This window comes from Camponotus floridanus, unplaced genomic scaffold, assembly GCF_003227725.1.
Source record: "Camponotus floridanus strain SB8 unplaced genomic scaffold, Cflo_v7.5 scaffold23, whole genome shotgun sequence".
Lineage (NCBI taxonomy): Eukaryota > Metazoa > Arthropoda > Insecta > Hymenoptera > Formicidae > Camponotus > Camponotus floridanus.
The window spans coordinates 911,955-928,699 of NW_020229359.1; the positions used below are offsets into that span (position 1 = coordinate 911,955).

The window sequence follows — 16,745 nt, forward strand, 5'->3', positions numbered from 1 at the left end:
ATGCGTCGAAAAAAAATGGTTAAAATCTGATCGCGAAAGTTATGTTATATGAAAAATTAAAAAAAATTTTTTTATGAGATCGATGTACTAAATAATCATATTAATAATAAAATAATCGTCAGTTAGTTCATGAAATAATGATGTCAAAATAATGTTATATCAAGACATCAATATAAAATCATGTAACAAATCAGTCATTCTGACGACATATAATCGAAAATGATCAGTTTGAAACGTCAAAATGACGTGTGCTTGCTACCTGGGAATAAATAGGTTTCCAATCATTATGCATTTCTATCCAATATATTTTTTTCTTCGAGTTTTTGGATTATTATAGTTTGTAGTATTCCTTTGTATTAACATCATAAAAATTACCATCACTTGCCATGCTTATTCCTTCCATCGGAATACTTTCTATGGACATTTGTTTTCAGGTATATGCATCAGGTATATGCAAAATATATGCATAATATCTTACAATATAAAATTTACTAAAAATTTTACATAGTCTAGACAAGATTAGAGATGATTAATTCCTAAGATTATTGGAATTTTAATATATTTTCGTTAGCATTAAAGGAATATTAAAAAAATTTTAATTATCACCTAATAACCCTAATAATCCTCTTTTTTCTGTTTTAAATGAGGAAAATGCACACCACGGCGGGACATATTTAGCGGGCTCTCATATACATAAAAAAAAATAATATAAAATAAAATTAACATATAAAATTTCGTATTACATAAATACATAAAATTTCGTAAAGGAATTCGTATTACTATAAAAATAATTGAGTGTTAACAATTTAATTTTTATTCTTATATAAATAAAATACTTATAAAGAAACACTCAAAAAATATTGATCCCTTAAAAATTCTTAATACTAATAATATAATTATTGAAATATTTATTAATCTGTTTTCCCTAATATTATTTAAACCTACATTTCCTGATTCTTTAAAAGATACATAATATATTAATCACCTAAATTCATCACATAACAGCCCTAACAATCCTTTACTTCTTAAAAGGAATATTAAAAAATCTTAACAATCACCTGATAGCTCTAATAATCCTATTTCTCGATTAAACTATTCGAGCCTATCTCTAATCACGTATATTTTAAATTACATGCCCTAACCGCGTGAATAAATGTCCGACATTACGTGTTATTGTACGAAATCTTTTCTTCAGGCCAGTTGAATTTACCTTTCGTTGATCCTGGCCACTTTCATTTGATCTTTAATCAGAGATCGAAAAAAGAGACAAACACTCCTTATTTTGACGATTAATTACCGGCAAATAAGCGTAAATATTTCACGCTTATCGCAACGAGATCGCTCGATTTTACGATCGTTCGTTAAATATTTGAATATAATTTTATTTTAACTCAAATAAAGCCAAATTACTACAAATTTCTGTATATTATATTTTCTAATAAAATATAAAATTCATGTGTGTGTATAACTTTTATCATATTACAAATTATTTAGTTAATTAATCATTTGACTTTATATTAAGTTAAAATAAAGTTTAAAAACAATATCTACAAACAAATTCTATGATGGATGAGCTATAAGAAATTAGAATAAAATAAGTGCGCGTTATAAAAATAAAGTAGCATCAAAAATTGATAAAATTGATAAAATTATTAATGCTCTTTATATCATAAATTGGACAAAATCTTTAAAAAAATAATTTCTTTTCTTGATTCGTTTTTTTTATTTAATATTTCAATACATTTTCGCAATAGATGCAAAGCATTTCGAAAGAATTTATTAATAGTTATTTAATTTAATCTGTCCTAGCTCATCCATTTTAAGGCAACGGATTTACTACAATCTACAATCTACATCTACATCTACAATGTCTACGAATCCGTTATCTTAAAGTTAAATAAAAATTTTACTCACTCACCGGCACTGATGCGCAACAGCGGAGTTATCGAAGCTACGTTGTCTATAACATACAAATATAAAATTCATTTATAATAATGTTCGCAAAATGCAATTAATATTTCAAAAAATTTTTATTGTTCGAAATTTTATATCCGATGTGTAAAATAATAAGCAGAGATAAACACGTATGGAAAAATTTTATAAATTTGTGAGACGGTTCTTTAAATAGAAAGTTTTACATGACTTTTATAAAAATCTTTTTCTCTATTCTCTTTAATTCATTTAAATAATAAGACCAAATTTTTATCCGTACAATTTATACCAATTGATATATAAATAACAAATATTCACCATCAGGTTGCTCCGCCGATGCAAGATGCCTCTCCCAAGCCTCCTCCTCCTCTCATGTTGTTGACGCGCGAACTTTTAACGACACTCCCGCACTCGCGAGCGATATTTTTATGTCGCTATTTTTGTTATTTTACGCGCGATACTAAACGGCACTCCCGCACTATTTCGATGCGATTAAAAATTTGGTCGCGCGATGTATATATTTAATATATATATACTTTGTACGACACTCCCGGTTTCGGAAAACGCGACAACGCGAAAACGCGGTAACGAAGCGCTTGCCGTCCGCGGCACGTTGACGGCATCGACGACGCGAAAGGGTACTTAGCTTCCCATTCAGGCATCTTAAGATTTATCAAAAATTGGAAAATTTAAGATAAACCTCAAGGCACCGTCCAGGTACTAAGCCCTCCCACCGCGACAAGGTGTACCCCATGGGAAGGTTATATTATACATAATTTTATATATAATATAATACATAATTTGAAATTTATTTTGTAATGTAGTATATAAATTTAAATTTGCAGATATAAACGATAAATAAAAATATAAAAGATAAAAGAAAATCTATTATATAAAGCAATGTTCAAAATAATTGATTATAAAACTAATTATTGCGCGCAATTAATTTTTACTTTTAAATAGATATATTTTCATGTTATAAATCGCGATATATATCGAACGTGCGCGACACAATCGACATACGCTGACATTCGTGCACTCGTAAATAATAACGCGATTTAAGATGTACAAGAATTTTAATAGACCGAGTAACATACAAGAATTCAGAATAATCGTAAAATAAATCACAAATAGACGCACGTCCGTACAACTTGACAGCTGGGCTCAGACTCTTCGACAGTGGTTGTTTATAACAATATCTTGGCAACGCGCGCGGAAACGATCTTCTTCGAAAGAATTCAACGGGTGAGGAATACAGCGAGACGGGGAGCGGGGACACAACAATATAATAAATAATGTATGTGATAAATAATTTATATTAACGACTCACATCATATCTCATTGGTCCATCCATTTCCAAAACCTCCTTTTTTCTTTTGCTTCCTTTGCTTTTTCCTCGTGGCACTTCAATCCTCGTTGCAATCATTTGAATTCCTCGTTGCACTTACACTCATTCACGAAAAGTTTCTTGTTACACTTTTAATTGTGTTCAGAGAAAAATTTGATAATATATGATATGTCTCACATCACTACTTCATTGCTCAAGAGTCACTGAGCGAATGATCGTAAGTCAGAAACATTATCGCGGTATTGTTTATATCGTTAAGGTTGACTATGTAAGAAAGAATTTGATGATACGTGAAACGTCTCTCACTACTCGAAGTCACTGTGCGAATGATAATAAAGCCACGTAACATATTAACAATAGCGCGCTACTGTTTATCAAGGTTGAATCACGGTGTTATTGATAATTCTTTCGTTGCCGAAATATACGTTTCTGTAATATAAAATATTTGCGCGAGGAATATTAAATTATGATAGTATTTTAATTTATTGATTAAGATTAATTGATTATTTATTAAACTATTCATCACTCATGAAGTCTTTCGTTATGCTAATTATTTGCATCCATAATTCGATTGTTTTACTTCGTGTTTTCTCATCAATCCAAATTATATTTATAGTCAAGTAGAATGATAAAATAACACGAATGGAATATATTTGTGACTCTAAGTATTAAAATAATAATTATTGTCTGTAAAGATTGCAAACATCGATGTGATTATTCAATATGTTGGATTCCTATCACATTAAATCGATTCTCGATTAAATTGTATATTGTTTAATTAACTAGGATTGAGAAAATTTAAAGCATTGGTCGAAATATACTAATTCTAATATTGTTGAAGAAATACTATAATAAGCATCAATGATCAAAAGATCATAATATATTTAATTCTCTTGTCCCCTTTCATGTATCCCCTGTTTCAATTTTTATTCGTAGTAATGAACGATTCGATAAATATTTATCGTTCCGATACAGTCATTTCATATCGTTTATCAAAAGTTAATTAATTTTTAATTATTAATATTTATAGCAAATTATGTTTCGTACTAATCGTAATCGTGTTTAGTACAAAAATTATAACAATATACGAAGCGTTTCTCGTCACTACTTTATAACTCGAGAGTCACCGTGCGAATGATGACAAAGCGGTAATGTATAGCGCGCTACTGTTTATATTTTATATTGCCAAGTCGAACACCGTGTTATCGATAATTCGTTGCTGAAATATTTGATAAAATATGCATTAACGCGGAATATTAAATTATATAAGTATTTTATTTTATTGAGTAAAATTGATTATTTAATAAACAATTTATCACGGAGCCTTTCGTTATGCTAATTATTTGCATTCATAATTCGATTGTTTGATTTCGTGTTCTCTATAATAATATTCCGCGTTAATGCATATTTTATAATGTATAAAATATTTCGGCAACAAATTATCGATAACACGGTGTTCGACTTTAATATAAAATATAAACAGTAGCGCGCTACACGTTACCGCTTTGTCATCATTCGCACGGTGACTCTCGAGTTATAAAGTAGTGACGAGAAACGCTTCGTATATTGTTATAATTTTTGTACTAAACACGATTACGATTAGTACGAAACATAATTTATATATTAATAATTAAAAATTAATTAACTTTTGATAAACGATATGAAATGACTGTATCGGAACGATAAATATTTATCGAATCGTTCATTACTACGAATAAAAATTGAAACAGGGGATACATGAAAGGGGACAAGAGAATTAAATATATTATGATCTTTTGATCATTGATGCTTATTATAGTATTTCTTCAACAATATTAGAATTAGTATATTTCGACCAATGCTTTAAATTTTCTCAATCCTAGTTAATTAAACAATATACAATTTAATCGAGAATCGATTTAATGTGATAGGAATCCAACATATTGAATAATCACATCGATGTTTGCAATCTTTACAGACAATAATTATTATTTTAATACTTAGAGTCACAAATATATTCCATTCGTGTTATTTTATCATTCTACTTGACTATAAATATAATTTGGATTGATGAGAAAACACGAAGTAAAACAATCGAATTATGGATGCAAATAATTAGCATAACGAAAGACTTCATGAGTGATGAATAGTTTAATAAATAATCAATTAATCTTAATCAATAAATTAAAATACTATCATAATTTAATATTCCTCGCGCAAATATTTTATATTACAGAAACGTATATTTCGGCAACGAAAGAATTATCAATAACACCGTGATTCAACCTTGATAAACAGTAGCGCGCTATTGTTAATATGTTACGTGGCTTTATTATCATTCGCACAGTGACTTCGAGTAGTGAGAGACGTTTCACGTATCATCAAATTCTTTCTTACATAGTCAACCTTAACGATATAAACAATACCGCGATAATGTTTCTGACTTACGATCATTCGCTCAGTGACTCTTGAGCAATGAAGTAGTGATGTGAGACATATCATATATTATCAAATTTTTCTCTGAACACAATTAAAAGTGTAACAAAAAACTTTTCGTGAATGAGTGTAAGTGCAACGAGGAATTCAAATGATTGCAACGAGGATTGAAGTGCCACGAGGAAAAAGCAAAGGAAGCAAAAGAAAAAAGGAGGTTTTGGAAATGGATGGACCAATGAGATATGATGTGAGTCGTTAATATAAATTATTTATCACATACATTATTTATTATATTGTTGTGTCCCCGCTCCCCGTCCCGCTGTATTCCTCACCCGTTGAATTCTTTCGAAGAAGATCGTTTCCGCGCGCGTTGCCAAGATATTGTTATAAACAACCACTGTCGAAGAGTCTGAGCCCAGCTGTCAAGTTGTACGGACGTGCGTCTATTTGTGATTTATTTTACGATTATTCTGAATTCTTGTATGTTACTCGGTCTATTAAAATTCTTGTACATCTTAAATCGCGTTATTATTTACGAGTGCACGAATGTCAGCGTATGTCGATTGTGTCGCGCACGTTCGATATATATCGCGATTTATAACATGAAAATATATCTATTTAAAAGTAAAAATTAATTGCGCGCAATAATTAGTTTTATAATCAATTATTTTGAACATTGCTTTATATAATAGATTTTCTTTTATCTTTTATATTTTTATTTATCGTTTATATCTGCAAATTTAAATTTATATACTACATTACAAAATAAATTTCAAATTATGTATTATATTATATATAAAATTATGTATAATATAACCTTCCCATGGGGTACACCTTGTCGCGGTGGGAGGGCTTAGTACCTGGACGGTGCCTTGAGGTTTATCTTAAATTTTCCAATTTTTGATAAATCTTAAGATGCCTGAATGGGAAGCTAAGTACCCTTTCGCGTCGTCGATGCCGTCAACGTGCCGCGGACGGCAAGCGCTTCGTTACCGCGTTTTCGCGTTGTCGCGTTTTCCGAAACCGGGAGTGTCGTACAAAGTATATATATATTAAATATATACATCGCGCGACCAAATTTTTAATCGCATCGAAATAGTGCGGGAGTGCCGTTTAGTATCGCGCGTAAAATAACAAAAATAGCGACATAAAAATATCGCTCGCGAGTGCGGGAGTGTCGTTAAAAGTTCGCGCGTCAACAACATGAGAGGAGGAGGAGGCTTGGGAGAGGCATCTTGCATCGGCGGAGCAACCTGATGGTGAATATTTGTTATTTATATATCAATTGGTATAAATTGTACGGATAAAAATTTGGTCTTATTATTTAAATGAATTAAAGAGAATAGAGAAAAAGATTTTTATAAAAGTCATGTAAAACTTTCTATTTAAAGAACCGTCTCACAAATTTATAAAATTTTTCCATACGTGTTTATCTCTGCTTATTATTTTACACATCGGATATAAAATTTCGAACAATAAAAATTTTTTGAAATATTAATTGCATTTTGCGAACATTATTATAAATGAATTTTATATTTGTATGTTATAGACAACGTAGCTTCGATAACTCCGCTGTTGCGCATCAGTGCCGGTGAGTGAGTAAAATTTTTATTTAACTTTAAGATAACGGATTCGTAGACATTGTAGATGTAGATGTAGATTGTAGATTGTAGTAAATCCGTTGCCTTAAAATGGATGAGCTAGGACAGATTAAATTAAATAACTATTAATAAATTCTTTCGAAATGCTTTGCATCTATTGCGAAAATGTATTGAAATATTAAATAAAAAAAACGAATCAAGAAAAGAAATTATTTTTTTAAAGATTTTGTCCAATTTATGATATAAAGAGCATTAATAATTTTATCAATTTTATCAATTTTTGATGCTACTTTATTTTTATAACGCGCACTTATTTTATTCTAATTTCTTATAGCTCATTCATCATAGAATTTGTTTGTAGATATTGTTTTTAAACTTTATTTTAACTTAATATAAAGTCAAATGATTAATTAACTAAATAATTTGTAATATGATAAAAGTTATACACACACATGAATTTTATATTTTATTAGAAAATATAATATACAGAAATTTGTAGTAATTTGGCTTTATTTGAGTTAAAATAAAATTATATTCAAATATTTAACGAACGATCGTAAAATCGAGCGATCTCGTTACGATGAGCGTGAAATATTTACGTTCATTTGCCGGTAATTAATCGGCAAAAGAAGGAGTGTTTATCTCTTTTTTCGATCTCTGATTAGAGATCGAGCGAGAAAGTGGCCAGGATCAACGAAAGGTAAATTCAAGTGGCCTGAAGAAAAGATTTCGTACAATAACACGTAATGTCGGACATTTATTCACGCGGTTAGGGCATACGGTAGATAATGTAATTAGGGCACATAATTTAAAATGTACGTGATTAGAGATAGACTCGAATAATTTAATCGAGAAATAGGATTGTTAGGGCTATCAGGTGATTGTTAAGATTTTTTAATATTCCTTTTAAGAAGTAAAGGATTGTTAGGGCTGTATGTGATGAATTTAGGTGATTAATATATTATGTATCTTTTAAAAAATCAGGAAATGTAGGTTTAAATAATATTAGGGAAAACAGATTAATAAATATTTCGATAATTGTAATTAATTAAAAAAATATAAGACACGAAATATAAAATTAAACAAATCAGTTTTAATGGCAATATGAGTCGCAATAAGTGTCGATCTTATAACACAATTATTTATTATACAATCAAATAAGTATGGAACAAATTATAAAGAAAAGTTAGCGAACGTTTCGACCCTATTTTTGGACCATCTTCAGCGCAAATGTGATAATGTGAAAAAACAATAATAAAAGGTTTTATATTGGAGTCAATTACAAAGTGTGCCGTCTAAAGTAATAATAAATGCCTCGGTATCTCATTATTTTGACGATGCCTGTAATAAAATCAGTCAAATTTGTCAAAGAAAAAATTATTTAAAATTAAAAAAACAAAAAGTAAAATAAATTAAATAAATAATGTAAACTAAAAATAAATAGAAAAGTAAAATAATGTAAAAAAAAAAAGGATTGTTAGGGCTATTAGGTGATCATCAAAAATAAAATAATGTAAAAAAAAAGGATTGTTAGGAGCTATTAGATGATCATTAAAATTTTTTTAGGAAGAGACAAGTATGACAAGTGATGATAATTTTTGATGTTAATACAAAGGAATACAATAAACCATAATAATGCAAGAACTCGAAAAAGAGAATATATTGGATAGAAATGCATAGTGATTGGAAACTGAAAGACAGTATGCATATAACCTATTTATTAATAGTAATACTATTTTGTAATTATATTAAATTTTATAATTTAGTATATTGTATTATATAAAGTATTAGGCATGAAAGTATCATAAAAGTATGCTGGTATGAAAATTATAATAAAATTATTTAAATAATAGTAGCTATATTAGAATGGAACATATGAATACTTTATGTTTTATAAAGGAAGAGACTTAAAATATTTTGCAACATCTATATTTTTCGAGTCTTAATTATAAAAACTGCAGAAGAATCAGTGATTATTTGACAATCAGAGTTAATTTGACAAATTCTATACATATATTAATACTTAAATTTTTAAATAATTAAGAAAATGATTGATAAATATCAAAGATCAGTTTACTGCTAATTATGAAGATTTATAGAAATACGGTTAAAAATGTTTTTATCCCACAGCAGGCATTTTGTGTTTTGTAAATAAAAAGATATAAATATGACAATGAATATAGAAAAATATTTATTTCATCTTTGAATATTACAGTATCTTTCGCGAATAATTTATTTATTATTTGAATAATTTATTTACTATCAATTTACATACATAAGTATCTTGTTACAGCAGTGGTGCTACCGGCATTTCGCACATAGTACAGAACAAAACCAGAAATTGTGCACATTATATATTACCCTCTGAGAATATTCATAGACATTGGCTGTGTAGTTCATGTCCTTGTTTTCAATGTCCATAGAGGAAGTATCGCTTTCAGGGATCATCTAAAAGCAGGCATGACATCTTGCAGTCTTCTCTCTGATATATATATATATATATATATATATATATATATATATATATATATGTTTGTTGGCACGATTCCCATAACTTTGGCATAATGTAAAAATAAATTTCGATAGTATTTTTAGTGGAGAGAGAGAATATTGAAAAAATATTTAAAAATTTTATGACTAATAAATATCATTAATAAACAATAGATATCATTAATAAACACAATTTATTCTATATACATCTAATCTTAATCTTTGTTGAGAGTAAACTTCGCTTGGTTTTGCAAAATACAAGCATGAATACAATGAATTCCCCCTCAACGGTGGGATCCTATTTTCGAAAGATATAATCTAACCTTTATTCTGATTTATAACTAAAAGGAGGGTTCATTTTTGGTTTTTGAACTCCTTTTTTTACAGTGCAAATGTGGCTTAAGGATGTTTTGTATGTACAATCCCAGCAAAAAGTAGCTGAAAATCAATATTGACGAATATATTTTGGTATATTTTGAGTAAGAAATTGTATGGAATATTACAATTTGATTTTAGCTACAGTACAGAGATGTATTTTTTAATATTTATTGCGTTTTTACTGAAATATTCCGAATTTTGTTAATCGAAATGATTAACTTTTGGCAGAGAATTTCACCTTGTGACAGATACATGGTTAACTTCATTAAATTATATTTAATATCTTTTTAACCAGTTAGGTTTAGTACTTATATAATATTATTTGACCAAATATTTCCTCTGTATCTAAACTTTTGCAAATTTTAAACAAATTCTGAATATTATTTCCATGTTTTTGTTATTTGAATCGACGTGGTTATACGTTTTGCAGAAGAACACATGTTAATTCGGTACAAATTAAAATCCTTATAACTTGTTATCGCTTTAGTGAATCGATTTAAAAATTGTACTGAAGATTCTAAACATATGTAAGGACATACAATTTTCATTAAATTCTCAATATTTTTCAAATAGGTACAAAACATCCTTAATTTATTTGTTATGAAATCTTGATCAAAAGTTGTAAAGAGAGTTTTTCTGTAGGGTGTGCAGGAGAGACTGTGTTAGCCTTAAAATCCTTTGGTAGGAAAATTATTCTTTCTCCTGTTTTTAAAGATTTGTGATATCTTCTTTTAGTATTATCTTAGATTTAAAGACTCGATAATTCTTCGAGCAATGACCGACGTAAACATAACATACATATATTTCCCTCACGGGTGCAGAAGCAACTTCGTTGCCTCGGTGAATATTCTAAGTTGTGAATTCACAACAACGTATTTCTTTGAAAGCGTTCTTTTCATGCACTTAGTCTCACAGAGACGATGCAATCGAATACTAGTAGCCAGGTCTCGTGCTCAGATATATTCCAATGCATCCATTGCGTCCATTGCGTTGTAGATGTTGTGGAAAGTCTCTTTTGAGAAAAAAACGAAAGCATTTATTAAGTCTGAAAATGCTGATGTCTTCTAATATATCAGGGAGCATTACATGGAGGCCAGAAAACGCCGTCGAAAAAATAAGATGAAGGTTTACAGCTACCTAATGAACATGATTATATTTTTGTCATGCTTAAGACTCAATATGCCTTTTGATTAAAAAGAAGTGACTTCTACAATCAATGAGCTGCGAGCATAAAAAAATGCGTTTTTGGCTGTATTACTAAGGTATGTGCATACAGACACATATATATACACTACTCGACTTTACTTAACTTTAAATTTTTTCACAATAGAAATTATTGTGAATACATTTACAATCGTCATAAAAAAAATCGTTGTTAAGAATGCTAAAAGCGATAGTATAGAATGCGACAGTATAGAAAGTAAAGGAAGGTTATTTTGAAGAATTAAGAATTTAATATTTCTTATTTGTTATTATTTATTAGAATTTTTAATTTAATTATTACAATATTAAAATAAGAGTAACAAACTATAATTTGGTAACATATTATATTTGTTTTTGTTAATTAAAATGAGTTACCTGTTTCTATAAGTGATGATACAATACTTTTATTTTATTGGTGCACTTCAAATACTAATTACACAGAAAAAAATAAGTGTCAAATCAAAACTTATATACTTAAACTAATGCGTTCATTGTTTCATATACGCAACAATTTATAATCTTCTTAAAAGAATTTAATAATTATAAATTCCAATAATATTATAGTCTTATTTTAATATTGTAATTGTCATCTCAAGAATATATAATTATTTAATTCTACTTTAAGAAAATTATAACCTTTTAAGAAAATTATATTGCTTGATTTAAAAATGTTATTTTCTATCCAAAATTGTTTCTTTTCCATTCAAGAAAATTAAATCTTAAATCATAAGAATATATTTTTCTTGATTGAACTATATAGAATGGCTTCATTCAAGTAAGCAATTATTCAATCAATTATATTTTTCTTAATTAACGCAATATAATCTCATTTCAAGATTTCCATGTTAAAACTAAATATATTTTCAAAACAAGAATGTCCTTTTTTTCTGTGTATGGATAGAAAGAGAGAGAAAGAGAGAGAATCTTAGCGATGATATTTTTGAAGAGAACCGCGGCGGTAAAAATAGTTAGCTAGCGAGCCGTGAGATGGCGACGCTCTGACCGGCGCCGAGCGTCGTACCGGCGGCAGTCTCGGGGACGACGCCGTCGCCGCCACGTGGGGAGTGAATTTGAATCAGCCGCCACTGATTCTGCTATTCCGTTGTGTCGATGCAATCGTTCGCAGTGGTATTCACTCGGTACTCCTCTCGAACGAGACTCATTGCATGAGTACTCTGTAAGAGCGACTGAAATAATATCGAAAGTCAATAAAAAGGACACGAAGAGAGCAGATATTTGGCTACATCTTGAAAGAAAGCATCATAGTTAACGATACCGAAGAGTGGATTGCAATAAAGCTCCGTGATCGAGCCGAAAGAAAAGTGTCCGTGAGGAATAAACGGGAAAGGTAAATACGTTAATTCAGTAGTGCGGAAAGAGAAAAACAGAATCATTTTCAGCGCGCAACGAGACAAAATAGACACAACTGTTACTTGTGATAAAAAATATTTCTTCGGAAAAGCATTTTACTTTGAAATATCATCATTATTAATAAAATATCGATGAAAGGGGAAAGAATATACTCGAATGACTAGCATTCGAAAAATTACACAAAGATGGATTCAGTAGTGAACACGAGTTTGTGCAGTTACAACTGTCATCGTGATATACATGTCGCATAATCGCATGTCACCGTCACGCGCGACGTTTCTCTTCAGCTGTCAAGTTCTCTCGAATAACAGTTTCCTCCGTTCCTCGTGACAGAATTGGCGGATCTAGAACAGGCATCAACTACTGTCCGAACAGTTATCAAACAGACCGCTTAAACATCGCAGAGAGATATTATAAGAAACCGGAGATCATAACTCTCGTCTCTGATGAAATCGGAGCAACTTGACGCAGCATCACGTACATTCCTGATACGCGCTCCGGACGACGACTAGAGCCGCAACAAGCCCTACGTCGAGAGGCGACAACGGGAGCTACAAAGGAGGCGGCAGAGAAGGAGAATAGGAGGAGAGGGAGAGGAGGGAAAAAATCAAGAAGGAAGTAGCAAGTGTCACGGCGGGGATCTTCTTGTCAGTGAGTGGTGGACTGTGGCGCGGATCGTCGTGAGGCATCGCGCGCGTGTGTGACAAGGATCCCCCTCGCGGGGGACGAGAGACGCGCAGACGACAACGGAGCAGAAGAGGAAGGGGCAAGCAGGTCGGCAAGCACGCGCGGCCGAGACTCGCGCTCGATACGGCACGCGCGCGATTCGACCCGATCGTCGTTTCCGATCGCCACCGGCCGGCACCTGGTCCGGAAGAGGACCTTGTGACCTTGCGGGCCCGACCTTGGAAATTGGCGCCACCATCGGTGCAAAGTATCCACGACGCGAAACTTACGAGCGATTACCGTAAAGAACGCGCAAGTGTTCGAAGGGATAAAGAGGCGATTTTTAATCAATCTATTTAATCGCTGCAGCGACTTTGTTCTTCATTTTTCCGGGGGCGAAGAAGAGCCAGTGATCCAACTATCTGTCACGCCGATGGAATGATTCAATATGCCTAGGTGAGTAGAAAACTAGCGAAGGAATTAGGTTGGCTTTTTGTGCAATCTCAAGGCTTAGCTGAAGGTAGTAATTAGTAAGGAGGAATGAATTAAAAGGTAAACGAAGAGCGAACGAAAGCTACAGGCAGACCCCGTTCGGCCGAGAGAAGCAACGCTGGTGTTAGTGATTTCCGGTTTTAAGTCTTTGACGTAACTCGATGGCTGGTTTTTGCTAGGGTTGAAAGCGTGAGAAGATCATGTTTTGTAAAGTTTAAGAAAACGCGAAGCCAGGGCGACTATCTAAATTGATTGGAAATTTAGCAAAAATTCTTTCAATCAAGATGCAAATGTCTATAAATAATTTTTAAAACAAAGTAACGCGACTGACACTAGTTATATATATATATATATATATATATATATATATATATATATATATATATATGTGTTTTTTTTTCTTTTAAGGAAATTATCTTTTTCTTATTTTATTTATGCTGATGCATTTTCACGAATGGTATTCAAGAGAGCTGTATTTTTTCTCATATATTTATAATAATATGTTTGTTTTGATAATTAAGATTTATTTATTGCATTTATAATATTATTATCGTTGTAAGATATTGTTCACTAGTCATATTTATTGCGTTTTCTTCACGATTTATATTTCACGATTAGATGCCACATTTTGATTGTTTTCAAAGACAATGCTGCGTTTGTCATACATCTATGAATGCAGCTACAAAACAGATTTTACTGCGCTTTTATTGCCTACAATCCGCTTTCTGCACACCTGGGCTCGCAATGTATCCGCATGTGTGCAGTATACACGGGGAAATGTCACGCTTCAAATCCGCCCTGATCGCATACACGAGACACGGAAAGAGATGAGCAAATCCTCTTTCATCGCGCCGAGAGAACAGAGTTACTACTGCCGTAGAGATAGTTGCACCGGCCCTATTACAATCAACGTAATTCCTAATTCGACGATTTATTAACTCTTTACCACTAAAATTTATTCCAATTTTCCTAGGCAATTTTTTTTTGTACGTGCAAATTTATAGTTCATATTGTGCACGTTGTTATTTTATTATTCATATAAACGTATATGAGATAATTACATAATCGCATAATCATATTTTACACAACAATTTTACATAACAATTCGTACTAAAATTATCCATCTAAAACTATCTAAAATAATTTATTTCCGAAATCAATCATTGTAAGAATTTTACAATAAATGTGGCAGATTCTCAAGTAGATAGATTTAAATTTATTCTACACATTTATTCTATAAAATTTATTCTGCACATTTTCGATTTACTCTTTGCACAAGAATTCATCCTTTTCTTATATTATATAATATATAGGATTTCATATATAATATTTCGAATCTTGTGTATATATGATGTGTGTGTGTGTGTGTGTGTGTACACATATGTGCATACATATGATGTACACGCATATAAACATTAAATAATAAGAAAATATTATATATTGCGTGACAATAAAGAAATTAAAAAATAATTAAATGTGAAAACACGAGATAATTTTGAAATATTTTTGTCGTGTCGAACTAGAATGATCTTTAGAATATTTTATGTTAGATAGAAAAATCTTTATAAGATCTTTAGAATTGGATTTCTGAAACCCAGCCATATTCTGTATTCGTAATAATTAGACATAGATATTCTCACGAGCTGATGATTCTTAATAGACGTAGGAGACGATGTCGAATATGACTTTAAGTATGACTATTATTTATCGTAACAAGTACAACCATATCAACAATAGATATTCTAGAGAGGGAGACAAATTATTACTTGTAAAATTTTGGTATTTTTATTCAGTGAAAATAAATTCTCGACATCGAAAGTACACAGGTGGATATTTCGTGAAATATACATGCCGCCAAGAATGGTAGAAATTTGCCTTTTCAACATCATAATTTAAAGTTTTAATGGACCTCGTACATTCACAACTATGGTACACGTATGTATACATTTTACAACTTGTGAAATTTCGTATGTGTATAATTATGAAATATTTCAGATGTAATAACAAACTTATGATTTTATAATTAACTGTACACAATGCGTCACAAATATTGTCCTCTTTAAAAATTCTAATGGAAAAAATTAGTCATGATACAAATATTACAGCATCACTTTAAGATAAATCTTTTACCGAAGCTCCTAGTTTAATATAAAAACGCAGTAATTTATATTTAACATGACATCTCTGGATGTATTTTCAAACAGTTGTTCTATCATTGTTCGTTGCATTTAATTAGATAATTACGCTCGAACCAATCAACGTTTTTCGGATAATCGGCACAATTCAGTGAGCTGCTTTTCTTTTTAATGAAAAAAAGAGAGGATTGCCGCGACATGTGTTAATCCTCGCAGAGTGTGTATGTTCACGAAGCGATTCGGTGTGTCGCATTTTAGTGTCGTATTCAACGCACGTATAGCGTGCCTCGTAAACCGACACGCGAAATTTCGTGTTGCTCAATTTCGTGTTGTTCAACACCGGAATAGAATTTTCATCCGCATCGCTATTGCAACTTGGGCTATCCTCGGGAAAAATTAAAAAAAATGCGCGATAACAAAACGATATTTGTAAGTAATATGTAAACCTCACGAAGAGAGAGAGGGGAGGGGAGGGGCAAGAGAGAGAGAATTCTGTCTTTTTTGATCGTTAGTTATATTTTAATAATATTTAATGGTTGAAGCGATAACGTATAAATATTGCAATAGTCTGTAATTAATTAATTACTATCTGTAATATTAGTGTTAGTTGTTAATACATTAAAATCAGTAGCCTTGTAGCTTATGTTATGGTGAATATATTGAAAGTTTAATTTCATTTGTAAGTTTATTTATAGTTTATTAACATCATTTATT

The 16,745-nt window shown here is 30.9% G+C and overlaps 1 protein-coding gene across 6 annotated transcripts in view; it reads left to right on the forward strand.

Annotated features, from left to right (window-relative positions):
• Window positions 1-12,390: 12,390 nt before the first annotated feature.
• LOC105254397 (collagen alpha-1(XVIII) chain) overlaps window positions 12,391-16,745 on the forward strand; it is a 278,467-nt gene continuing 274,112 nt past the window's right edge. For all 6 annotated transcript variants that reach the window (XM_025408815.1, XM_025408817.1, XM_025408819.1 and 3 more), the window contains exon 1: window positions 12,391-13,860. In XM_025408815.1, coding sequence (XP_025264600.1) covers window positions 13,853-13,860 — 8 coding nt within the window. In that variant the 5' untranslated portion in view covers window positions 12,391-13,852. The remainder of the gene's footprint in view (window positions 13,861-16,745) is intronic.